We start from the raw sequence: 26,881 nt of genomic DNA, 5'->3' as shown, positions 1-26,881 counted from the left end.
CCTTGTCCCTGTGCAGCATTCAGTTGTCCATTCCACAGTCCTTGGAATGCAAGCGCAAATATGCAGCCCATGCCCCACAGGCCACACTAATAAATTCACACATTTCGTGACTGCTTGCGCTGAAAATTTTGCCTTTTAGGATCGTGGAGACGAAGGCTTTCCACAACCTGAGGGCGGTGACCATCCCTTGGTACTAGGTCCCCAGCTGCCACTATTTCTCCCGTTGGCATTACACAAGCACTTGTCCCACAACATTAGCCATGCGAATTCACCACCTCTCGTGGCAGCCTGTTCCACTCATTGATCACTTTAACTGTCAAAACGTTTTTTCTAATTTCTAATTTGTGTCTCCTCCCATTCAGTTGCATTCCATTGCTTCTAGTCTTTCCTTATGCAAATGAGGTGGCAGGGATACACGTGGGGCTCTTGCCTCACTCCTCCTTTTGCTCTTGGGCTGATTTGGCTCTGACTATCTTCTTAGAACTGGCATTATGACCACATTATTGACAGCTCATAGGCAAACACAGCCTCTTTAAATTCTCATGAGACCTGCTGGGTGATTTCCTGCCGGGTTGTGTATTTGGCTTTTATTTCCCAGTTCTGTGATACAACGGTTATTGCGGCATTTTTTTCCCCTCATGTTTGGTGTGTGTGTATAGTATATGTATGTCACTATACATATATATATACACTGTGTTCCAAATTATTATGCAAATTGGATTTAAGTGTCATAAAGATTTAATTGTTTTGTTTTTCAAATAAACTCGTGGATGGTATTGTGTCTCAGGGCTCAATGGATCACTGAAATCAATCTTAAACACATGTGATAATTGGTTTTCCAGGTGATTCTAATTAAAGGAAAACTACTTAAAAATGATGTTCCACATTATTAGGCCGATCACAGTTTTCAAGTAACATGGGAAAGAAAAAGGATCTCTCTGCTGCTGAAAAGTATCAAATAGTGCAATGCCTTGGTGAAGGGATGAAAACATTCGAAATTTTCCAAAAACATAAGCGTGACCATCGTACTGTTAAGAGATTTGTGGCTGTATCTGAGCACAAATGTGTTTGTGCTGATAAAGGCATAATGAGGCAGATTTCTGCCAGGCAAGTTTATTGGATTAAGAGAGCAGCTGCTAAAAAGCCATTACAAAGCAGCAAACAGATATTTGAAGCTGCTGGTGCCTCTGGAGTCCCTCGAACCTCAAGGTCTATGCTCCTTCAAAGGCTTGCTGTGGTGCATAAACCTACTATTCGGCCACCCTTAAACAGTGTTCACAAGCAGAAATGGTTGTATTGGGCCCACACATACATGAAGACTAATTTCCAAACAGTCTTGTTTACTGATAAGTGTTGAGCAACCCTGTATGGTCCAGATGGATGGAGCAGTGGATGGTTGGTGGATAGCCACCATGTCCCAACAAGGCTGCAACGTCAGCGAGGAGGTGGAGGAGTCATGTTTTGGGCCAGAATCATGGGAAACAGCTGGTAAGGCCCTTTAAGGTTCCTGTAGGTGTGAAAATGACCTCTGCAAAGTATATAGAGTTTCTGACTGACAACTTTCTTCTATGGTCAAAAAAGCAGAAACGTGCCTTCAGGAGCAAAATCATCTTCAAGTGGACAATGCCCCATCTCATGCTGCAAAGAATACCTCTGAGTCATTGGCTGCTATGGGCATAAAAGCAGATAAACTCATGGTGTGGCCACCATCTTCCCCTGACCTCAACCCTATAGAGAACCTTTAGAGTATCATCAAGCAAAAGATCTATGAGGGTGGGAGGCAGTTCACATCCAAATAGCAGCTCTGGGAGGCTATTCCAACTTCATGCAAAGAAATACAAGCAGAAACTCTCCAAAAACTTACAAGTTCAATGGATGCAAGAATTGTGAAGGTGACATCAAAGAAGGGTCATATGTTAACATGTAACTTGGCCTGTTAGGATGTTTTGGCATTAAATAGCTTTTTTGTTCAGTGAATGTGACCTCCTAATGCTGCAAATTCCACAAATGAGCATTTTCAGTTCTTTAAAACCTATCAAATGTATAAAAATTCTACTGTGCATAATAATTTGGAACAGTGCATTTTGAGTTTTTATTCATTTTGGAGATTATACTGTTATCATTGGGAGGTTTCTTCAATAAAACTCTTTGTATAATCTAACAGGTGATGACTTTTATTAGACTGACTGTCATTTGCACCGACCATTTAGAAAAATCTGATAAAAATGTAATTTGCATAATAATTTGGAACATAGTGTGTGTATGTATGTATGCATGTGTGTGTGTGTATATATGTGTATATATATATGTGTGTGTGTGTATATATATATATATATATATATATATATATATATATATATATATATATATATATATATATATATATATATATATATATATATATATATATATATATATTATATGTATATTTGTTCCTTTATATGGGATCCTACACCTTTGGGAATTGACGCCCGTGGCACCATAGGGGGGGAATGAATCTGCATGTTGGGATTTATTATATGGCATTGTATGTGCTTTACACTGTGCCACATACAACGGTTCAGGTACACCATTGTTAATTGTTTGGCTGAGCACCAATGTAATATATTTTTTTATCTGCGATTATAACACAATTTTGATGCAATATGGGCGGCTGTTAGTATACAATTGTCAAACATACATGTGACTAGTTCATTAGGTTTACGGACCATGATTTAATATTGATGTGTGTATTCATAGCAAGATCAACTACTTCCTTAATTATATGGCCTATATAGCATGGAGGGGTGTTGGATTATTGGTTATGTATATATGTTTTTGAATGGTTTTATCATGGTTTATGATAGGGCGTTGATCCAGGGAACAAGTCTGATTGCCGTATGTGGAGTCGGGAAGGAATTTTTTTCCACAATGTGGAGCTTACTGTTTGCCATATGGGTTTTTTGCCACATGGGTTTTTTGCCTTCCTCTGGATCAACATGTTAGGGCATCTTAGGTTAGGCTAGGAGTTGAACTAGATGGACTTAAAGTCTTCCTTCAACCTTAATAACTATCTTACTATGTTACTATCATTGTGTTATGTGTAATAAGTTTTTTCCGTTTTCTTACAAATTGTGGATGTGCATACCATTATTTAGTCTAGTCTTTTTCTCTTTTTGCTTAGTTTACGGTTTATACAGACTAGGTTTTGCACCCTGTATTGTTAGTGTCATATGTTATTGTCATAGGAGTGCACCCTTCACAAATCTATATAAATGATTATAAAGATGATCCTTCTACAATGTGACAGCCCTTGAGATATTTGTAGACAGCTTTTAAGTCACCTCTCAGTCTTTTTTGCAGGCTAAACATTCCCATATTCCTGTAAACGTTCCTCGTAGGACATGGTTTGCAGACCATTCTGGTCGCTCTTCTCTGAACTTGCTCCAGTTTGTTGATGTCTTTTTTTAAAATGTGGTGCACAAAACTGGACACAGTATTCCAGATGCGGTCTGACCAAAGAGGAGTAGAGGGAAATAATGACTTTGCGTGATCTAGACTGTATGCTTCTGTTAATACATCCCAGAATTGCATTTGCCTTTTTTGCTGCTGCAACGCACTGTTAACTCATGTTCAGTTTTTGATTTATTAGTATACCCAAGTCTTTTTCACATGTGCTGTTGGAGCGCCCCCGTAGGGCAGTGGGGTACTCGGTACCGGGTCCTTCGGGGGATGTCACGGTGGCTGACCCGGTCCATGGCCCTAGGGACGTCTGTTGTAAATGGGGGGGAGAAAGGTCTTTTAAAGGGGAAATGTTCGTGACGCCACCTGTGGTATTCGGTCAGGGTGACTGTTGTGAATTCCGTTCTCTGGCTCCCTCCTGTGGTCATGAGTGGTACTGTGTGAGTTTGTTCTTGGGCTCCCTCTGGTGGCCTTTAGCGATATGGCTGGTCTGTGGCTGGGTTCAGCTGCTTCATTTCCTGCTTTGCTGTTCCTATTTAACTCACCTGGACCTTCACTTGTTGCCTGCTGTCGTTGTATTCAGTCCTGATTCTGATCACTCCTGGATCTTCCTTGTGACCTGTCTCCTACTGGAGAAGCTAAGTCTTGCTTGTTCATTTTGCTCATTATTTCCTTGAAAACGTTTCTCAGTATATGATGAGTTCAGTCCAGCTTGCTTTAATGTGATTTTTCGCTTGCTGGTTAGTTCTGGGGTGCAGAGTGCGCCCCTCACATCGTGAGTCGGTGTGGGGGTTCTTGTATTCTCTGCGTGGTTTGTTTTTGATAGTTTTTGTACTGACCGCACAGATTCCTAGCTATCTTCAGTCTGTCTAGTGTTAGCGGGCCTCATTTGCTAAACCTGTTTCATTTCTACATTTGTATTTTCCCCTTATCTCACCGTTATTATTTGTGGGGGGCTGTCTAAAACTTTGGGGTTATTTCTCTGAGGCAAGTGAGGTCTTTGCTTTCTCTCTAGGGGTAGCCAGTTTCTCAGGCTGTGAAGAGGCGTCTAGGTTTTTAGGTAACACTCCACGGCTGCCTTTAGTGTGTGTGGATAGGATCAGGATTGCGGTCAGTATAGCTTCCACATCCCCAGAACTTGTCCTAATATTCTTCTTTACAGGTCAGGTCAGTTTTGTGATCCTACCACCGGATCATAACAGGTGACCGACCCTGCTTTAAGGGGTCCGCTGGGGCGATGTTATGGCAGCTAGATGGTATATCTTCCCACAGGTGAAGTGTATCCCCAGGACTTCCCAGTGTGTAGATGGTGGATGGTGAGAGGCGCAGGGAAGAACGAGGACAAAAGGTTGCAGTCTCTTTACCTTTTTACTGAAGGCATCAGCATCCACAGTCCAGAGCACCAGATCACAGGGTAGGCAGAGTCCGGCTGGTTTGGAGGTAAATCCAGAGTCCCATTATCCAGGTGGAAATCAGTGGCCTTCCTCTAGCGCCTGGGTGTTGTAGTACCTTACTGCTGAGCCTCTCAAAAGGTCCTCACAACTGTTGTAGATGTTCTAGATGTTATGTCTCTTTCTCTGTCCCCCTGATGGATAGGACAAACCCATATGACTGGTGGCCTGAGGCTTTTTACAGGGACTCTTGCATGCCCCGGCCTCCACAAATTGCCACCGTGCCACCTGGGTATAGGGCGGATCAGTAACATGGAATTAGCTGTCCTGTTGGTCTCCAGAGCAAGGCATAAAGGACTGTTGCTCCCTCGGTGTTCCGGCTACTGGGATCCTGCGCCTCAGAAGGAGGCAGCCTGTGCAGGATAGAACTCCTTCTGGTTTCCTCTCCTTTTGCTATGACTTCTCCTCACGCTTTACAATACAATTCTCTGTTTGTGTCTTTCTTAGGGGCTACCGCACGTGGGGCAGGCGCAGCTCCATGGCCTTCTGTCTAGGCCTCAGACAGGATCCCACCCGTCAAGGACCCACTAACTGAGTGGAGCTCAGCTAGCAGCTGCCTGAGTCAAGCTCAGTCAGCTTCTTTCTGCCTCACTTTCTATCCAGACCACCAGTTTTGCCTAATTGTGAAGAGTGCCCTAATAAATAGGAGCATAGCTCCCCCTGGCGGACTGGAGTATGATGTGTGTTGGTGTTACCTGGTAAAGAGATCTCCTTTATTGCCTTCAAATGTAACATCACTCCCTCCTAGAGGAGAATTATATTACTGCAACGACCAGGACCCTGGGGCACTGCACTGTTGCTTAGCCCTATTCCTCCCATTCTTTATATGCTTTTTTTCATTTTTATTGCCCAGATGCAGTACTTTGCATTTTTCCTTGTTAAAAACCATTCTGTTAGTTGCTGCCCACTACTCCAGTTAATGTATCTTTTTGAATCCTCTCTTTTATAGTATTAGCTATCCCTCCTAGCTTTGTGTCATCAGCAAATTTAATCAGTGTACCCTCAATTCCTTCATCTAAATCATTGATAAAGATGTTGAACAATACAGGGCCCAGGACAGAACCCTGTGGTACCCCACTTGAGACATTCTTCCAACTGGATGTACAGCTATTTATGAACACTTTGTGTCCGATCACTAAGCCAGTAATGAATCCATCTAACAGTTGCCTTGTCCATTCCATACTTAGTAATTTTTTTCAATGAGGATTGTGTGAGATACTTTGTCAAATGCTTTGCTGAAGTCAAGATATACTATATGTACAGCATTTCCCTGATACACCCAGTCAGTGATTCTGTCATAAAAGGAAATTAAGCTAGTCTGACATGACTTATTAGTTACAAACCCATGCAGACTCTGGTTAATCACTTCATTCTTATCCAAGTACTTACATACATGTTGTTTAATAATTTTTTCAAATACTTTTCCTGGTATAGAAGTCAGACTCACCGGCCTATAGTTCCCTGGGTCCACCTTCTTCACCTTTTTGAAGATTGGAACATTTGCTCTTCTCCAGTCTTCTGGGGCTTCTCCTGTTATCCAAGAATTTTCAAAGATTATGGTGAGTGGTTCAAAAATTTCTTCTGCTTTCTCCTTCAGTACTCTGGGGTGTAATTCATCTGGACCTGGAGACCTGAATTCATTTGTTAGTTAAGTGTTTCCTCCCTATCTTCCTGTTTATAGATATCCTGGATTCTTCTATTAATTTAATAGGACAGTGAAGATCAGTTGATACATTTTCTTTCTGAGAGAAAACAGATGCAAAATAGGAATTTAAAAGTTCAGCCTTCTTAACATCGTTTCTTACCATTTCATCATTTTCATCCTGTAAAAATCTTATAGCATCTTTGACTTTTCTTTTACTTTTGACATATCCCCAAAATCCATTTTTATTGCTTTTGACGTCTCTTGCAACCCTTAAATCATTGTCAGCTTTAGATAATGATTCGTGCCCTGCAGGTTCTGCAGACACCATTATATTCTTCTTTAGATATGCCTCCCTCTTTCCATTTGATAAACATTTTTCTTTCTTTTTAGCATGTGTTTAAGTTCTGTGTCCATCCATCCTGGTTTCCTTAAATGCTTTGTATTCATCCCTCTTTTTAGAATTGTTAACGATTGTGCTTTGAGAATCTAATTTTTCAAGATTTCCCATCCTTCCTGGACATTTTTGTCCTTAAGGATATACAGCCATTGGATCCCTCCGATTCTCTTTGAGTCCCTTAAAATCTGCCTTTCTGAAATATAACCTTGAAGTCTGAGTCTTCACCAGTCTTCCTCCTCTCGATTAGATCCAAGGTAGTAGATCCCCTTGTTTTCTCCCTTACCTTTGGAAGATAAAGCTGTCGGTAAGACAGGATATGAATTTGCTTGACCTGTTAGTTTTGCCTGAGTGAGATTCCCTACAAATGTCTGGATAGTTGAAATCTCCATGACCACTGTCATATTTTTTGGAGAACTTGGCCATTTGATGCATAAAGAGTTTATCCGTATCTTCAGCTTGCACAGGCGGCCTGTAGTAAATGACTACAATGGTGTGCATTCAATTTTTCTCTCCTTGTATTCTTACCCAAACAGTTTCCACTGAACTCCCAGTCTCTGAAGCTTCAATCTCTGTGCAGATATACGCTTATCTAAGGGTACTGTCACACAGTGGCACTTTTGTCGCTATGACGGTACGATCCGTGACGTTCCAGCGATATCCATACGATATCGCAGTGTCTGACACGCAGCAGCGACCAGGGACCCTGCTGAGAATCGTACGTCGTAGCAGATCGTTTGGAACTTTCTTTCGTCGCTGGATCTCCCGCTGTCATCGCTGGATCGTTGTGTGTGATAGCGATCCAGCGATGCGTTCGCTTGTAACCAGGGTAAACATCGGGTTACTAAGCGCAGGGCCGCGCTTAGTAACCCGATGTTTACCGTGGTTACCAGCGTAAAAGTAAAAAAAAACAAACCGTACATACTTACATTCCGGTGTCTGTCCCCCGGCGTTCTGCTTCTCTGCACTGTGAGCGCCGGCCGGCCGGAAAGCGAGCACAGCGGTGACGTCACCGCTGTGCTTTCCGGCTGGCGCAGACACAGTGGAGAGAAGCAGAACGCCGGGGGACAGACACCGGAATGTAAGTATGTACGGTTTTTTTTTTTTTACTTTTACGCTGGTAACCACGGTAAACATCGGGTTACTAAGCGCGGCCCTGCGCTTAGTAACCCGATGTTTACCCTGGTTACCCGGGGCCTTCGGCATCGTTGGTCGCTGGAGAGCTGACTGTGTGACAGCTCCCCAGCAACCACACAACCACTTACCAACGATCACGGCCAGGTCGTATCGCTGGTCGTGATCGTTGGTAAATCGTATAGTGTGACAGTACCCTAACATACAATGCAACACCTCCTCCTCGTTTATCAAGTCTGTTTCTTGCAAATAAGTTGTGTTGTTCTAGCCTTGTAATCCAATCATGTGTATCTTCCCACCAAGTTTCAGAGATTCCAATGACATCATATTTCTTCTCCTGCGTTTAGTAGTTCCAATTTTCCTTGTTTGTTGCCCATGCTTTGTGCATTTGTATAGAAACATTTTAGTTTGTGATTGGATTGTGATTCAAGTGAATTTTGTCCTTGGGAAGCCTCCTTGAAAAAGGATCTTTCTCTTGATATATTTTTTTTTTAATTTAAACTGTGCACTTCATTCAAATGGTGCTCCTCCACTGATTCTGGAACAGTTTTTTATTTTCCTCTGTGCCTCACCATTACAAAATTGTGTCCTTGGTAATAAAGCTGCAAATTTTCCTTTCAACCATATGGGCATAGTTAGAAAATGAAGTATTTCTCCCAGAAAATTGTTGCATTTATACGTTTTGTTATACACCTGTTTATTTCCTTTTTGAGTGTATTTGAACAACACAAAAAAGAGGGGAAAAAAGGCAAATTGGACATAATTTTTGGGGTTGTGTGTGAAATTATGAAAGGAAAAAATCCTCACCCTCAATATAAAATTTCCAATGTAGTGCAAAATATTGTTTTGTAATATCTGTAATAATTAACTTGTTACTTTTAAAAGTACTGATCACCAAACATCACCCCTCCTTTTTATTATTTTAGTTACCCATAAAAATTGATATAATAATTAATATAATGCATAATATAATTATAACTAATTAAAAATCGCAAGGTAAACACATTTGCATATCAAGCTAATGACCCATGGATGGTATGCAATCTGTAAAAAGTTGCCAGCAGTACCCAGAATTCTGAGTCGCACTGTAATGCCATAACTCAGAACTGACCTCACTGCTTAGAAAAGAGAGATCATGTTCAGCACTGTGGCATGAATCTGCAACAGGGACCAGTGTTGTTCCAACTGCTTTCTGTTTCACTGTCCATCACTGTCATGCTAGAATGTCCTCTGATCGGCATGTTCTCATACAAACACAACATAAGGATAACAGTCATGGACACTGAAGCAGTGAACAAAGACAGGGAAAACTGATAAAAAGAAGTATTCAGAAGCAAGTGCTTGATACTGGTATTGTCGATGTTTCCGGAGGGAACCCTCTCATAACCTTAACCCACCCCACCAAATTAAATACCCAATAACCTCCCCTCAACTGCAAGAACCAAAATTAAAACAGACACCATAATTTTGGATAATTTCAGCCACAGCAACCTTTTATTTATACAACATGCAAATACTTAACAATAATATAAATAACACTGGGAGGGTCCTTGAAGCTCCCAAAATCTGGTGATTAATAGTGTTGAGCGATACCGTCCGATACTTGAAAGTATCGGTATCGGAAAGTATCGGCCGATACCGGCAAAGTATCGGATCCAATCCGATACCGATACCCGATACCAATACAAGTCAATGGGACTCAGGTATCGGACGGTATTCCTGATGGTTCCCAGGGTCTGAAGGAGAGGAAACTCTCCTTCAGGCCCTGGGAACCATATTAATGTGTAAAAGAAAGAATTAAAATAAAAAATATTGCTATACTCACCTGTCCGACGCAGCCGGGACCTCAGCGAGGGAACCGGCAGCGTTGTTTGTTTAAAATTCGCGCTTTTACTTGGTTACGTGAGGTCCCGGCTTGTGATTGGTCAGGGCGGCCATGTTGCCGGGACGCGGACCAATCACAGCAAGCCGTGACGAAATTACGTCACGGCTTGCTGTGATTGGTCCGCGTCCCGGCAACATGGCCGCCATTAACCAATCACAAGCCGTGACGTCACGGGAGGCTGGACATGCGCGTATTTTGAAAAGCGCGCGTGTCCAGCCTCCAGTGACGTCCCGGCTTATGATTGGTCACGGCGCCATGTTGCCGGGACGCGGACCAATCACAGCAAGCCGTGACGAAATTACGTCACGGCTTGCTGTGATTGGTCCGCGTCCCGGCAACATGGCCGCCATTAACCAATCACAAGCCGTGACGTCACGGGAGGCTGGACACGCGCACTTTTCAAAATACGCGCATGTCCAGCCTCCCGTGACGTCCCGGCTTGTGATTGGTTAATGGCGGCCATGTTGCCGGGACGTCACTGGAGGCTGGACACGCGCGCTTTTCAAAATACGCGCATGTCCAGCCTCCCGTGACGTCACGGCTTGTGATTGGTTAATGGCGGCCATGTTGCCGGGACGCGGACCAATCACAGCAAGCCGTGACGTAATTTCGTCACGGCTTGCTGTGATTGGTCCGCGTCCCGGCAACATGGCCGCCCTGACCAATCACAAGCCGGGACTTCACGTAACCAAGTAAAAGCGCGAAATTTAAACAAACAACGCTGCCGGTTCCCTCGCTGAGATCCCGGCTGCGTCGGACAGGTGAGTATAGCGATATTTTTTATTTTAATTCTCTTTTTTACACATTATTACATTAATGTTGTTGCGATACCCGATACCCGATACCACAAAAGTATCGGATCTCGGTATCGGAAATTCCGATACAGCAAGTATCGGCCGATACCCGATACTTGCAGTATCGGAATGCTCAACACTAGTGATTAACCAAACATAAACTGTGGACATAAAATAAACAGACCATAGATTGCTCCCAGCTGTTACCCCACTGCCCCATAGAATCAGCCCGATACATCCACTGGAAACAGAGGCTGCGCGGCATTCACTGAGGATCCTGAAGCCATAGGGGGCACTCCAGGTGTTTATAACAGGGCTGATTGCTCTGACTGCCGGAGTATGGCTGGACGTCCTAGAACATCCTGTTGTCAGAGGCAGAGGAAGAGGGGGGCCTCCCAACTGTATCATCGCCAAGATGACCTGCCATGAAGTTACTGGTCCCACAATTCCTGGCGTGCGCAGGCTCTACCCCAACACAGGCTGAGGCGAAGGCCTGCTAACCACCGCTGGACCCAGCCTGGCCTGTAGATTCCTCCCAGGTCAGGGCTTGCTAACATGCTTGCAACCTGGCACCCTGTCTGGAGGGTCCCTGGAGGTGCTCCTGCACCTGCACTGGGTCCGGGGAGCCATGTCAGGAGACATGTGCTCTGGGGGCCGCACAAGACTAGGACGCGGCTCACGTGGGGATTCCACCACCACTGTCCCTGCTCCCCCACTTATTATCCTGGAAACTTGCTCCTGCAGCCAGTTAGGTGGCTGCACCTCCACTGCTAACCTGAGGCTCTCCATAATCTGCTGCACTGATGACATAGTAAGAGCAGCAGTGTGACAAGGGGACTGTTCTTGCCTACGAGTGATGTGTCGTTCGCGAACGAGCCGACGCAAAGAGCCGGCTCCCTGCTGTGAACGATGGGAGCCGGCACACCAGTGAGAGCCACTAAAATTCCTGAATGGCTCTCACTGGGCGTAAAATCCCGGACTTCAGGAGGCGTAACTCCGCCCACCTTAGCAAAACCCCGCCCACTCTTCAATTTAATTGGCTCTTAGAAGTGGGCGGAGTTTCTGTGGTAGGTGGGCGGAGTTTCAGACGCCTGAACAGCTATTCAATAGGGATCCATTTAGGATCCAAAAAGAGCCGTTTTGTGAGCCGAAAGAGCTGGTTCTTTTTGGTGAGCGGAGCCATGAGCCGGATCACCAAAAAGAGCCGGACTGCCCATCACTATTGCCTACTGTGAGTGGAAAGCTAGGAAAACTAAAGTGTCCCCACTCCTACCTTACCCTATAAATGCCCCCCTTAGCATAACCCCCCACTAAATCCCTGTCCCCACCCCCTCTAACCCATTGTTATGCTGACCTCGGCCCACGCTGGAGGGGGGGCGGCTTGCTTTACTTTCAGTATTGTCCCTGACAGCCACAAGTACCATATGTGTCTCTGCATTAAAAAGCAAGATTTCATGATAATTTGCAAGATCTCGCTGCTTAATGCAGAGAGATCGCAAAGGGCTTGATGGTGTACACGCAGCTGCCGGGGATATCACTTCAGTAGACAAGTCTCTAGAAGTAAGTGCTTTATCAGTTTTCTCTGCAACGTGCCCAGGAGTAGCTGCCATGGTGGGAATCTGAACTTACTAGGCGTGAGACCCCAGCTGAATCTCGGGCTGCCTAGCAGGCCACACCTTGACTTTATTCTTGGCCTTCTGGCTAGAAAGGGACATTTTTATTAACCCAGCTGAAGATCTGGTCCGCTTTGGGCAGGTAAACACTGCACAGAGTTTCCTGCTCCACTAGGTTTGAAGCCTGGTTGTACTCTGGGAGCATGAAAGCAACCCTCCACCGGCTTTGACTATGGAGAGCACAGAATATCACTTACCCTCTCTGTGGCCTTCTGGTTTGGAGGGATGGAAAATAATTATTGGGGACCTTCTCCCCATTTTAGGGGTCTACATGAATCCACGACTTGCGCCCTATTTTTCAGTGCCTTGGATGCTGCTTCAATAAAAAAAAAATTCCCTTCCTTTGTACATTGCTTCAGTGTCCATTTGTGATGAGCGCAAGTGCTCGTTACTCAAGTTTGCTAAGGATTCTCTGGTATGCACTGAGTAGCGCAGGTGCTTGAATGAGATGTATGCAACCCTGTGGCCACGTTTTGTGGCTGTTAGTCATAAAATGTGGGGATTGCCTGACAAACATGGGCAATCCCCTCATGTTTTATGACTATGTGACAGCCGCAAAACAAGCAGCCGTAAACATCTAACTCAAACACCCGCACTACTCAATGGATACCTAAGTGCGGCTCCCATGAGGGTCCAGTCACCACAGAGGTACTGCACCTCAGCCAGAGGTGTGGTACTCTGCTCTCATGTAAGGAGGGGGCACTACCCTAGACCCATACTAGCATCCAACACCACACCACTGCAGGCCAGGGGATCTGGGTGGACCATATTGAGGGAGGGCCCTATCTCAGGCTGGATGGGGAACTAGGTAGTGGGTGTGGGTGGAGATAGTGACAGTTGTGAGGAGTTGTCATTGAAAAAAGAGGGAGGAATTAGTCAGTCAATTAGGATTTGGTGGGGAGGAGTTGATCAGAGCAGACGTGAAGAGAGAAGCTCCTGAGACAGAGGAAGAAGGGGTCCTAGGGGCCAGGAAAGTGAGGAATCCATCGACTGTAGTCGGGTGGAAGGACCAGGTCGCAGTGAGGCACCGGTTCTAGACTAGTGGAGGAACTGCAAGTCTCAACTAGCAAACTGGAGGCTGTGGTAACTGTAGGTGCAAAAGCCACATCGATAAATTCGTCGAAAAGGCAAATAGGATCAAGGAGACCAGGAGGACGTTGTCCGACAACATCCGAGGCTGTTGGCTCGGGACACTGTGTGTGAGGCGCAGGGCAGGAGGATGAAGCCAGCGCAGAGAGGTGGCCAAGGAAGGAACATAAGAAAGGGAGTCTTAGGAAAGTGAACCCCAAATTACCTGAGAGGTGGTTGGACCACAGACCCAGAGGACACAGCACCCGGGTGGGGATTGCATCTAGGAACTGTGAGTAAAGTGTGGAAACTGTACCCTGCTGTGTCCTCGGAATTATTTATTGCATCACCTGCCCTGCACTACAACATTGACCATCATTGACTCTAAGGGTACCGTCTCACAGTGGCACTTTGGTCGCTACGACGGCACGATCCGTGACATTCCAGCGATATACATACGATCTCGCTGTGTCTGACACGCTACTGCGATCAGGGACCCCGCTGAGAATCGTACGTCGTAGCAGATCGTTTGAAACTTTCTTTCGTCGCTGGATCACCCGCTGTCATCGCTGGATCGGTGTGTGTGACACTGATCCAGCGATGCGTTCGCTTGTAACCAGGGTAAACATCGGGTTACTAAGCGCAGGGCCGCGCTTAGTAACCCGATGTTTACCCTGGTTACCATGGTAAATGTTAAAAAAAACCACTACATACTTACATTCCGGTGCCTGTCACGTCCCTCGCCGGCGGCTTCCCGCACTGACTGTGAGCGCCGGCCGTAAAGTAAAAGCAAAGCACAGCGGTAACGTCACCGCTGTGCTGTGCTTTACGGCCGGCACTGACAGTCAGTGCGGGAAGCAGACGACGAGGGACCTGACGGACATCGGAATGTGAGTAGTGGTTTTTTTTTTTTTTACATTTACAATGGTAACCAGGGTAAACATCGGGTTACTAAGCGTGGCCCTGCGCTTAGTAACCCGATGTTTACCCTGGTTACCCAGGGACTTCGGCATCGTTGGTCGCTGGAGAGCTGTCTGTGTGACAGCTCTCCAGCGACCACACAACGACTTACCAACGATCACGGCCAGGTCGTATCGCTGGTCGTGATCGTTGGTAAATCGTTTAGTGTAACGGTACCCTAACACTTTTACTGTCCTGTGGCCTAGTTCTACCTGTGGAGAGCTGCAACACCTCAGCTGCTTCACCATCTGCCCCAGTGAACCTGAACCGCAGCGTCAGCCACTTCCCTATTGCCGAACACCAAGGGTGGCGTCAGAAACTAATCCTCTATAAACTTTATTCCCCCTTAAATTCACTTTTATTGGATGCCCAGGGCCACAGACCGGGTAACTGCTGCTGTGACAATACCCCCCGAGGAACCGTCAGACTTGGCCTGAGTACCCCATGGCCCTAGCGGGTGCTCCATTTTGGCATCACGAACAGGATGGACTGGATCTGCAAACAGAGTCCCGTGTGCCTATTGTGGGCCGGGTTGCCAAATGGCGCAAAAAGCCATACCCACCCACTGTAAATACTTCAATGCAAGAAGGACTTGTCTGTCAGCGAGAAGAATCCTCCTTCTGCTATGGTTGGTGGGAAAAGGAGGAAGTTCCACCCACAAAGGGTGGAGTATGGAGGGAGTGCCTGTGGAGATGTGAGAGAGTGTGCTGCAGGAGAGGCAACAAGTTACCCGGTGAGCACCATGGCGAGCGGTGGATGAAGGGCTCCGGAGCGTGTTGTGGAAGCAGTGGACTCCCCCAGCCAACAGGAGGACTCAGACCAACTGCCCGCAGTGGACCAGGAGTCCCATGGAGCAGAGGTGAAGGAGTTAAGTCGCCAGCTCATGAAGATGCAACTTACTGCGGTAGCGAGGTGGAAGGAGGCCCTGCTGAAGACGTCTGAGCAGATGGTCACCTCGCGACCAGCAGTAGAGGAGGAGGAGACTGGCTCTGGAGAGGAAAAAGATATGGCAGCTGTAGTTGCCCTGGTAGCCGAGGATACCTTAGTTGGGCCCTTAACCCCTTTACCCCCAAGGGTGGTTTGCACGTTAATGACAGGGCCAATTTTTACAATTCTGACCACTGTCCCTTTATGAGGTTATAACTCTGGAGCGCTTCAAGGGATCCTGATGATTCTAACAATGTTTTCTTGTGACATATAGTACTTCATGATAGTGGTAACACTTCTTTGATATTACCTGTGTTTATTTGTAAAAAAATGGAAATTTGGCAAAAATGTAGAACATTTCGCAATTTTCCAAATTTGAATTTTTATGCCCTTTAAATCACAGATATATATCATACAAACTTAATTAATAAGTAACATTTTGCGCATGTCTACTTTACATCAGCACAATTTTTGAACCCAAATTTTTTTTTGTTAGGGAGTTATAAGGGTTAAAAGTTGACCAGCCATTTCTCATTTTTACAACACCATTTTTTCTAGGGACCACATCACATTTAAAGTCACTTTGAGGGGTCTATATGATAGAAAATACCCAAGTGTGACACCATTCTAAAAACTGCACCCCTCAAGGAGCTCAAAACCATATTCAAGAAGTTTATTAACCCTTCAGGTGTTTCACAGGAATTTTTGGAATGTTTAACAAAAAATTAACATTTAAAACTTTTCTTCACAAAAAATGTAATTCAGCTCCAATTTGTTTGTTTTTTTTACCAAGGGTAAAAGGAGAAATTGGACCCCAAAAGTTGTTGTGAAATCTGTCCTGAGTACGCCGATACCCCATATGTGGGGGTAAACCACTGTTTGGGTGCATGGCAGAGCTCGGAAGGGAAGGAGCGTGATTTGACTTTTCAATGCAAAATTGACTGGAATTGAGATAGGAAGCCATGTCGTGTTTTGGAGATCCCCTGATGTGCCTAAACATTGAAACCCCCCACAAGTGACACCATTTTGGAAAGTAGACCCTTATGGAACTTATCTAGATGTGTAGTGAGCACTTTGACCCACCATGTGCTTCACAGAAGTTTATAATGTAGAGCCGTAAAAATAAAAAATCATATTTTTTTAAACAAAAAGTTGTTGTGCAATTTGTCCTGAGTATGCTGATACCCAATGTGTGGGGGTAAACCACTGTTTGGGCTCATGGCAGAGCTCATAAGGGAAGGAGCGCCATTTGACTTTTCAATGCAGAATTGGCTGGAATTGTGATCGGACGCCATGTTGCGTTTGGGGAGCCCCTGATGTGCTTAAACGGTGGAAACCCCCAACACACCCCTAACCCTAATCCCAACTCTAACCATAACCCTAACCACCCCACTAACCTGGACACGCCCCTAACCCTAATTTCAACCATACCCCTAACCCCAACACATCCCTAATCCCAATCCTAACCACACCCCTAAATCCAACACACCTCTAACCCTAATCCCAACCATAACCCTAACCACACCCCTATCCCTGACATACTTCTAACCCTAATCCCAACCGTAAATGTAATCCAAACCCCATCCCTAACTTTAGCCCCATCCCTAACTTTAGCCCCAACTCTAACCCTAACTTTAGCCCCAACTCTAACCCTAACTTTAGCCCTAACCCTAACTTCAGCCCCACTCCTAATCCTAACCCAAACCTAACTTTAACCCCAACCCTAACCCTAATGGGAAAATGGAAATAAATACATTTTTTTTATTTTATTATTTTTCCCTAACTAAGGGGGTGATGAAGAGGGGGTTTGATTTACTATTTATAGAGGTTTTTTAGCGGATTTTTGTTATTGGCAGCTGTCACACACATAAAAGACGCTATTTATTGCAAAAAAATAGTTTTTGCACCTCCACATTTTGAGCGCTGTGATTTTTCCATATTTTGATCCACAGAGTCATGTCAGGTCTTGTTTTTTGCGGGATGAGTTGATGTTTTTATTGGTAATATTTTTGGGCATGTGTCATTTTGTGATCGCTTTTTATTCCGATTTTTGTCAGGCAAAATGACCAAACACCAGCAATTCATGACTATCTTTTGGGGGGCTGCATTTATACCATTCCACATTTGGTAAAATTGATAAAGCCGTTTTATTTTTCGGGTCAGTACGATTACAGCGATGCCTCATTTATATCATTTTTTTATGTTTTGGCACTTTTATACGATAAAAACTATTTTATATAAAATATATTTTTGCATTGCTTTATTCTGAGGACTATAACTTTATTTTTTCGCTGATGACGCTGTATGGAGGCTCATTTTTTGCAGAACAAGATGATGATTTCAGTGGTACCATGTTTTTTTATATCCCTCTTTTTGATCGCGTGATTCCACATTTTGTTCGGCGGTATGATAATAAAGGGTTGTTTTTTGCCTTTTTTTACGGTGTTCACTGAAGGGGTTAACTACTGGGACAGTTTTATAGGTCGGGTTGTTACAGACACGGCTGTTGTGAATTCTGTTCTCGAGCTCCCTCCTGTGGTTATGAATGGTACTTCGGCGAGTTCTGTTCATGGACTCCCTCTGGTGGCTGTGAGTGGAGCTGCTGGTTCTGAGATTCCTTCTCCAGCTGATCTCGTTCAGGTCTTGGCTGGCTGCTCTATTTAACTCCACTCAGATCGTTACTTGATGCCAGCTGTCAATGTCCTAGTACTGGTTCAGTTCTCTTGGATCTTTCAGATGACCTGTCTATTTCAGCAAAAGCTAAGTCCCTGCTAGCTTATTTGTTACCACTGTGTTTTTATCCAGCTTGCTAGTATGATTTAATCTTGTTAGCTGGAAGCTCTGGGATGCAGAGTGGCACCACCGCGCCGTGAGTCGGTGCAGTGGTTTCTTTTGCACACTCTGCGTGGTTTTTTGTTAGTTTTTTATGCTGACCGCAAAGATACCTTTTCTATCCTCTGTCTGTTTAGTTAGTCTGGCCTCCTATGCTGAAACCTGTTTCATTCCTGTGTTTGTGACTTCCATCTTAACTCACAGTCAATATATGTGGGGGCTGCCTATTTCGTTGGGGAATTTCTCTGAGGCAAGGTAGGCTGTATTTTCTATCTTTAGGGGTAGTTAGCTCTTAGGCTGCGAAGAGGCGTCTAGGCAGAGTCAGGAACGCTCCACAGCTATTTCTAGTTGTTGTGATAGGATTAGGGGTTGCGGTCAGCAGAGCTCCCACTTCCCAGAGCTCGTCCTGTATTGCTAGTTTGCTCATCTGGTCATTTCTAGTGCTCCTAACCACCAGCCAAACATAACACACGGCGATACTAAATATGTGTAACTTATATTATTTTTTTTTTATTTAGAAAAAGAAATGTATTTATTGGACCAATATTTTTTTTTTCTTTATTTAGGTTTTTTTTTTACACATGTAAATATTTCTTTTTCTTGTTTACTTTGTCCCAGGGGGGAACATGGCTGTATAGTGTCAGATCGGTGATCTGACACTTTGCAGTGCATTGTTTCAGATCAGCCATCTGACAGGCATTTCAGGAAGCTTGCCGGCGCCTGCTCTGAGCAGGCGCTTGCAAGCCACCTCCCTGCAGGATCCAGAAGGAGCCCCGTGGCCATTTTGGATACGGGGCCTGCAGGGAGGAGGAGGTAGGAGACCCTCGGATCAAAGTGATCACATCGCGTTGCTCCGAGGTTCTCAGGGAAGCATGCAGGGAGCCCCCTCCCTGCGTGATGCTTCCCTATGCCACCGGAACGCTGCGATCATGTTTGATCACAGTGTTCCGGGGTTACTGTGCCAGGAGCAGTCTGTGACCACTCCTGGCACATAGTGCCGGATGTCAGCTGCGATAGTAAGCTGATACCCGGACCCCATCGGCCGTGCTCCCCCCATGAGCGCGGCTGATCGGTGATGACGTACTGTCCCATCGGTGGTCATACGGGCCCATACCACGTTGACGGGATAGTACATCATATGTCAGAAAAAGTTTAAAAACCCCACCAGCCCTAAAACCCAGCCAGGCGGAACTCTTGTCCCGGGAGGTGCATAGTGAGAGAGTGGTTATCTGTTGGGAGCAACAGGGGACGGATTTGATGGGGTTCCCAGGGGAGGCCCAAGTGGGAGAAAACCAGGTAGAGACTCTTACTTGGGAGGTCCACTGCCAGCAGCAAGTGCCCAGAAGGGAGGCAGGGGAACTGGAGCAAAGGGCCCAATGGAGAACAATGGAAGAGTGGAACATGAAGGCCAAGGCCCAGGCCCGCAAGGCTAGACATGCTGACCGGGGTCCGCTGAGGCAGGGTACCGTAGTGTCATTTGACTTGAATAAGGGCTGGGGATTCATCAGAGTTTGGGATGGTCTCAGAACTATTTGTGACCCGCAGAGACAGAGTCACACCTGCTAGAGGGACACTTGCACCCAGGAGACTTAGTGACCTACACCTTGCATGTGGGTGAAAGGTGGTGGTCTGCCCTCAATGTTAAAAAAAAAAAAAAAAAAAAAAAGGTGGGGATGTATTGCTCCCATGCCATCAGGTGCAGTTCCAGAAGGGCAACCAGCAGCTTCAACCCCAGATGCTGCACCAGTCCCTGAAGATTCAGCAAAAAAGCAGTGCACACACAGGCCACTCCGACATCAGCTGCAGAATCTGGACAGTTTGTGTCACCCGGCGTGATACCTGAAAGAGAACTTTCCTGGCCAGGAGGTTGCAGGCATCAAGAACTGCCTTGGAAGAGGAAGTAAGTGATTGCTAAGGGAAGTTAGAGTGTGTGCTTGTGGAGTTTAAAGACAGTGTGGTCATGGACGGTGAATGACCAGAACTCTTATTGTAAATAGTTAGCACTTAATGTGCTCCTTGTTGGTTTTACAGCAAACCTTGAGTGTGAGTAGGACACTCTACATTTCACAGCTGACCAAAGAATAAAAACCGTCTGGCATGGCTGAAAAGTGGTACAATGAGTTGACCAGTTATGCCTTGTAGCCACGCCCAGGGCCTACATTGGGGGTTGAGACGGGTTCCCTCATAGTGCACTGAGAAAGACACCCGGTTCGGGATCTCACTGCAACCTATTAAATTTGATTGAGAGAGTTTTATTGAGAATAATGCTTGGTTTTGTTTTTGTTTACATGCAACGTTTAAGTAAGGAAATACCTTCCATAAAGGGAAGAAATACTTATTTGTTTAATTGTTTTACCAGTTGAAATGCATTTCAGAAAATTATTTGCATGTTTGTAATATCTGTTGTACTCTGTTCCAGCATGCTGTGTTTAACAGAGGAGGGGTATGTGGCACCCCGAGGGTCCAGTCGCCACAGAGGTACTGCACCTCAGCCAGTGGTGTGGTACCCCACTCTCTGGCAAGGAGGAGGCACTACCAGGTACCCGTACACTAGCATCCAACACCACACCACTCCAGGCCAGGGGATCTGGGTGGACCATATTGAGGGAGGGCCCCATTTCAGGCTCAAAGGGGAAATAAGTAGAGGGTGTGGGTGGAGTGAGGCGTTGTCATGTAAATGGAAGTGAGGGGAGTGAGTTAGTGAGTTAGTTAGTGTGAGGAAGGAGAGAGCTGCTGCGGAGTGAGAGGAGCTCAAGGGATATGGATTCTTAGGGGCAAGGGAAGTGAAGAATCCACCCATGGCACCTGAATCCAAGCCAACTGTAATCAGGTGGAGGGACCAGGTCGCAGTGGGGGACTGGCCCCAGACTAGTGGAGAGACTGTAGGACTCGGCTAGCAAACCAGAGGCTCTGGTGTCTGTATGTGCCACAGCCAAATCTAAGCACATTCGCTAAAAAGGCAGCCACCTAGGGTCAAGGGGACCAGAGGGACATCGCCTGACAGGACCTGAGGCTGCCGGCTTGGGACACTGTGTGTAAGGCGCAGGGCAGGAGAGCGTGGGCCAGCGCAGGGAGAGATGACCTGGAAAGGTACACAAGAAGGGGGTCCTGGAAAAGTGCACCCCAAAATTACCTGAGAGCTGGCTGGACCACTAACCCGGAGGACACAGCACCCGGCTGGTGATTGTACCAAGCAAACTGAGTAAAGTGTGAAGATTGCACCCTGCTGTGTCCTCAGAATTATTTGCTGCGTCACCTGCCCTGTACTGCAAAAGTACCCATCATCTAATCTACTCTATATCTGCCCATGGGCACCGCTCTACCCGTGGAGAGCTGAAACATCCTTGCTGTGTCACCATCGGCCCCAGTGGACCTGAACCGCAGCGTCTGCAATCCCTTGCCGAGTACCACGGGTGTCATCACGAATCAATCCCATATAACTTTTCCCTTTGCATTTTTATTGCACACCCAGGGCCACAGAGTTGGGTCATGACCCCGTGACTTCCCCAAAGAACTGCCCCACCCAGTTCCGAGTACCCCACGGCCCTTGTGGGCATTGCACATGTAAATAACATAGGGTATTTAACACTATTTTGATCAAAAGGTGTATACGAAATACCTAGTTGGTACCGTCCTTTCTTATAGTATTAAAACCTCATCTTGTCAGCTGACCTCAATGTACAGTACAGAGGAGAACGTGGGTCCGACTGTTCAGAGACATGGCCATGGGAATCTATAAAGAGGAAATGCCTAGCTCAAAAAAGAGGTGAGCCTCTGTTTGTACAAAGTACAAGAAACTACAGAAAAACCAAAGAAATGAGCCGGAACATACATTTGCAATGCATGAGAGCAAGTTCACTTGGGTATGATTAAAAAAAAAAACGGAGGCAAGGCTAGTCTGAATGAATCAACTTTCTGTGAGACAACGCCAGGCTAATTTGCATTCCACAAGCCAGATTTATAACTTTTTTTTAAGACCTGGAAAGAACTTTCTGGCACATACAAGATCTTCCAATTCAAGAATATTTTGCACAAAATTATGGTGGTGGTTTAGGAGGGGCTGGGGAGCCTATAGGTTCCTGTTAAATGGCATGTAAGGTTAGTATCATTAAGATTATACAGCCTCTGTACCTTCCCCAAAATATTTAAATTAAGCCAACGTGTTCACATATCTTGACTCTATTCTAGGTGACTTTGCGTGGGAGAATAGGAAACTCCTCCCCTAAACCTTCCTTCCCTGCTAGCATTTTATTAACTGCCAACCTATCGGACCGGTGCACATGGAGTATTGGAAGTAGAGCGAGTGTGTAAGGAGGCTTTCCATGCTCCTCTTACCCACCTGTTTGTGTTGTTCCAAGCTCCTGATGTGTTCAGTATCTGTGACTGATTTGACCACAGGCCCTTTTATCTATGGTGACTGCATGAATTATGCCGAGCCTGCATAATCAGTGTAGTCACTACTATCTTTTAAAAAAAAAAAAAATTCGACCCTCAAAGAATCTACACAGCATGGCAGATTACAAGTCCATGCCTGGTTGTATTCTACTGTATATGTATTTATTTCATTATTCTGGGACTTGCAGTAACTCAGTGCTCCAATGTCAATTATTTTTGGGACTTGTAACAACCAAGTATTGCAGTCTGTAATTACTTTTATAGGTTGACTTTGCAAAATTTGTCAAGATGCAATTTGCACCAATCATTTTAGTAGTCAGAATAAAATATATTATGTTGATAGCAAAATATATATTTGTACATTTTGATTTAACTATATAAGTTTTTTTCATAAGCCGAAAACAAAGTATGCATTTCCTTATGCAGGAAGCAGAATCCTTTTGGGGATCATTGACTTTTTACAGATTTGCATACATACTACAGTGTTTTCAGATCATGTTTCATATTTCATTCAGCAGAATTGGCACTGGGACATCATTGGAGAAGAAACAGTTTCACTTAGAACATATAACAGTCATTTGCGTCATCAGCAAGCATATTGGAAAATATGACACAAGTTTTGTAGAATCTGTAGGTCCTCTTTATAGTGCACTATAATGGTTAACACACCACCATCTGTTTGCTCAAAATAATCTCCAAACATAGCATACTCCAACAAATAAATGCCTGTTAAGCCCAGCTTCATCAGCCTGCAACATGTGTATGCAGTCCCTGACTATGCAAAATACTTTGAAGTAATTTCCTCAGTTGAGCAGTACTAGAAGTATGTTTTTTAAGATTCCTTAGAAAATAGAACTTCACATGAATGTTTTGGTTCTTGGTCTAACTTTTTGTTTGTGTGAATTATGGACATCCTTGACTGTCATTCATGGATTTAATTTTTTTCTTCTACAGTCTTTATCCAGTTATTGGATATTTATTCCCTTTTTGAGAGCACAAGGTTTAGCAACATTTCACTGCCAAAAGCAAAGTTTCCCAAATTACAGTCCACACTGCCCGCAGCACATCATGTTTTAAGGATTTCTTTACCATTACACAGCTGATGCAATTATCAAGGCATCAGAAATTGCCAGAGGTGCTCTTGTAGGATGCTAGTAGGTGCGTAGGATGCAGTGACACACAGGAAGCAGAGCAAGGGTTAATAGATTCTTTATATAGATATGAGCAGTAATTATACAAGCAGAGGGGTAAATGATGTGATTGGAAGATGGGGGAAAGGTCAAATGCAAAAAAAGAATGTAACCGGTTAACTGATCGGTCTCTGTGCGCTGGAGGAAGGTGGCTGAAAAATCTCTTGGCGGCGCCTCTGGCAGCGCAAGGTTTCTCCGATCCGGTCCTGCAGATGAGCGATGCACTTTCTCCTTGCGACGACGAATCCTCCGGGTTCTTTGACCCGCGATCTCCTGATCCGTGCGCACGGTGAGGCAGCGGTGATGGTCAGAGGCACAGGAAAAGAAGCAGAGAGTTGAGTGAGCAAGGCCGCAGTAGGAGCACACAGTCCAGCGGAGACAGCCACAGGCACGGGGCGGTCCTTAGCAAGCACCGCAAGGATAGAACTAAGCGATGTCTCTGCGGTGGTGAGCGGCGCGAAGGTACGTACTCTATCCTGGTCGCTACCCAATGAGGAAGTCTCCCTGGGCTGAGGGTAGAACATGTTGGCAGTCTGGCTAGCTGGGGGTATGGGCACAGCTACCGGGTGTGGGTCTATGAAGAGGGAGTTAACAGTCTTTCTAATCAAAGCTTGGTCCCCACAAATTGTCCTGTCTTCCCGCTCAAACTGCTATTTAAGTCGGACTCGCCCCCATCAGTCAGGTGTCCTGTACTGCTCCAGTCAGCAGTCTCTTCCCCCTGCAACACAGGTGACAGCCCCGACCGGTTCCGGCCCGGACACGCAGGAGAGACCATTAATTTGGCTCTCCTCCCTACACTCTCCTCTGTAATGCCAATGAAATCCAGAAATCATGTTCTTTTTGCGGCCGTGAAGACACGAGTTTGGGAAACACTGGCTTAAAGCATCATAATGTGTTTTACGCCTCATTCAGACATCCAATGTTCAACTGTCTGATCAAAATTTGACACGTCACAGCAAATTTCAGCGGACCACTCAGTTTGCCAAAAAAATCACGGAAATTTGTATGGTACCATAGACCATCACAAATACGAGTGCTGTCCGTGGAAATTGTGGATAGCACTCTTGCGTCAAAATGTGATGTGCATCTTGAAATGTAATCAGGCTTTTTACATTGATACATTTATAGTCCAGTTCTGACACACTTTCTTCAGTAGAGAGGGGTCAGGTCAATATGGGCACACACTGACTGGTCTATTGTTACCATATGCAGCAAGTGATGATTAGCCACCTTTCTAACTACCATAACTTTTTACAACTTTTTTTTATGCTACATGAGCTTTATTTTTATTTATTTTTTTGCGGGATTGAACCACATGTGGTAGCTTTTCTCCCTTTAGCACCTATGACACTATGCATACTGGAATTACCCACAATACATGCTTTAAACAAAAAACAAAAAAAAAGTCTGACAGTCATGAACTCATCAAATTTTGTCAGTTGCAGGTAAAATGGTCAAGAGAAAGGATCTGTGTAACACTAAGACATCAACTTTAAAAGTACCATAGTTTGTTCATTTGCTCAATAATGTATCTCACCTTTTGACAGATTCTCCCTCCATCTATCTCTAGCCATCTCCAGTGTTGTGTAAATTGGTTTTTATTCATATTTATGCTTACGATCTTTTCTTGCAATCTAAAGATAATTAAGGAAGCAGAAGAGTTCATTGTTGAACAATATCGGCGCCTCCGACAGCGTGATGGTAGTGGTGTCACAAAATCTGCATGGAGAATTACAGTCAGGCAGCTTGAAAGTTTGATCAGATTATCTGAAAGCATGGCTCGTATGCACTGCTCCGATGAGGTAACTAGTCTTGCCAAGTCTAAATTATTTGGTAGCTGTTGTCTGGCTTAGAAGAAAATAATGCTGTGAATTTTACTGAAATGGGACACTGTTGAACATTTTTGCAAACTTCAGGTTCAACCAAAACATGTGAAAGAAGCCTTCAGACTGCTGAACAAATCCATCATTCGTGTAGACACACCTGATGTCAGTTTTGATCCAGATGAAGAAAAGATTGTGGAAGGTATGGTTTAGCTATCATTAATAATAAATATATAACATTTTGGAAAATATGAACAGTTTTTATTGTCTGGAACATAAGTTCGCTCTCAATATAACAGCTGTTAATTTTAGAAAAAAGTGTAAAGTGCTTATCATATGATTGGAGATGTAATCTATAAATATATGTCACACTTTCCCACATTTGATTTGTTAGAAAATCAAATGAGTTCATCGATTCCCACTCACTCAGTCTTGCACTGACCTTCTATTTAGGTTGCAATTTGAATATTATTCATGCTGCAGATTCAACACTGTTGCACAATAATGTATTGGACTGAAAGATTAAGATGCTCTATGGTTGGACTGTGGATTTTTCAGAGCATACAATGACCAAATTTACTAAAGTTTTAACCATCAATATATTTTGGTGCCTTTTGTCATCATTGGGCAGAAAAGTATTCACAAAAGCTTTTTTTCTGCTTCTATGGGGATAATCTGTGCTAGGATGTGGTTAGAGCTGTGTGTTAATGAGGCTAGTTGATTACTCAATGTAATGGCCAAGCCAGCTTTTATATATCTAGAAATCTGCTCAGTTTAGTCGCTAAGGCAGCCTCTTTTCTGTAAAGTGGGCTGACGGCCAGCTGTGACAAATGGCCCCAGTTGCTTACTGATACTGACAATTCTCCTAGGGATCAGAGCTGATGGCTAAATATTAAAGAACCATTCTGATCTCAAGTCCACTATCCATCTGTAAGTTGCCTGCCTTTCTAATTACAGAAGTTTTAACTTTTATTCATTTTTCTAGGCTTTAGGCTTGAATATCCCTTAAAGTTTTTGTTTTCCAATAATTATTTTACTATGTGGTGAGCATGTGATTCCATATGGTACATGTTCTCATGGGATCTAAAATTTTCAGACAAGAAAATCTGATTTAGGTTTTCAGCCACAGTGCTGTCTATGGGAATTTAAGAAATCCCATACATGTGTTGTAGAGAATATTTACAGCGTAAATTGACTGGCACTGGGGAATTGAAAGTTGCAGTATATAAATTTTTAGGCTGAGAATGTTGCCACAGATTTTATCATTTG

General features: G+C 44.6%; 1 protein-coding gene across 6 annotated transcripts in view; it reads left to right on the top strand.

The window, feature by feature from the left end:
• LOC143782201 (maternal DNA replication licensing factor mcm6) overlaps positions 1–26,881 on the top strand; it is a 544,832-nt gene that overhangs the window by 387,124 nt on the left and 130,827 nt on the right. For all 6 annotated transcript variants that reach the window (XM_077269402.1, XM_077269399.1, XM_077269397.1 and 3 more), the window contains 2 exons: positions 25,430–25,591; positions 25,706–25,814. In XM_077269402.1, the coding sequence (XP_077125517.1) occupies positions 25,430–25,591; positions 25,706–25,814 (271 nt within the window). The remainder of the gene's footprint in view (positions 1–25,429; positions 25,592–25,705; positions 25,815–26,881) is intronic.

Source organism: Ranitomeya variabilis, chromosome 6 (assembly GCF_051348905.1).
Source record: "Ranitomeya variabilis isolate aRanVar5 chromosome 6, aRanVar5.hap1, whole genome shotgun sequence".
NCBI classification, from domain to species: Eukaryota; Metazoa; Chordata; class Amphibia; order Anura; family Dendrobatidae; genus Ranitomeya; species Ranitomeya variabilis.
The sequence above is the reverse complement of the archived record's forward strand: the minus strand, read 5'-3'. Positions and strand labels throughout refer to the sequence as shown.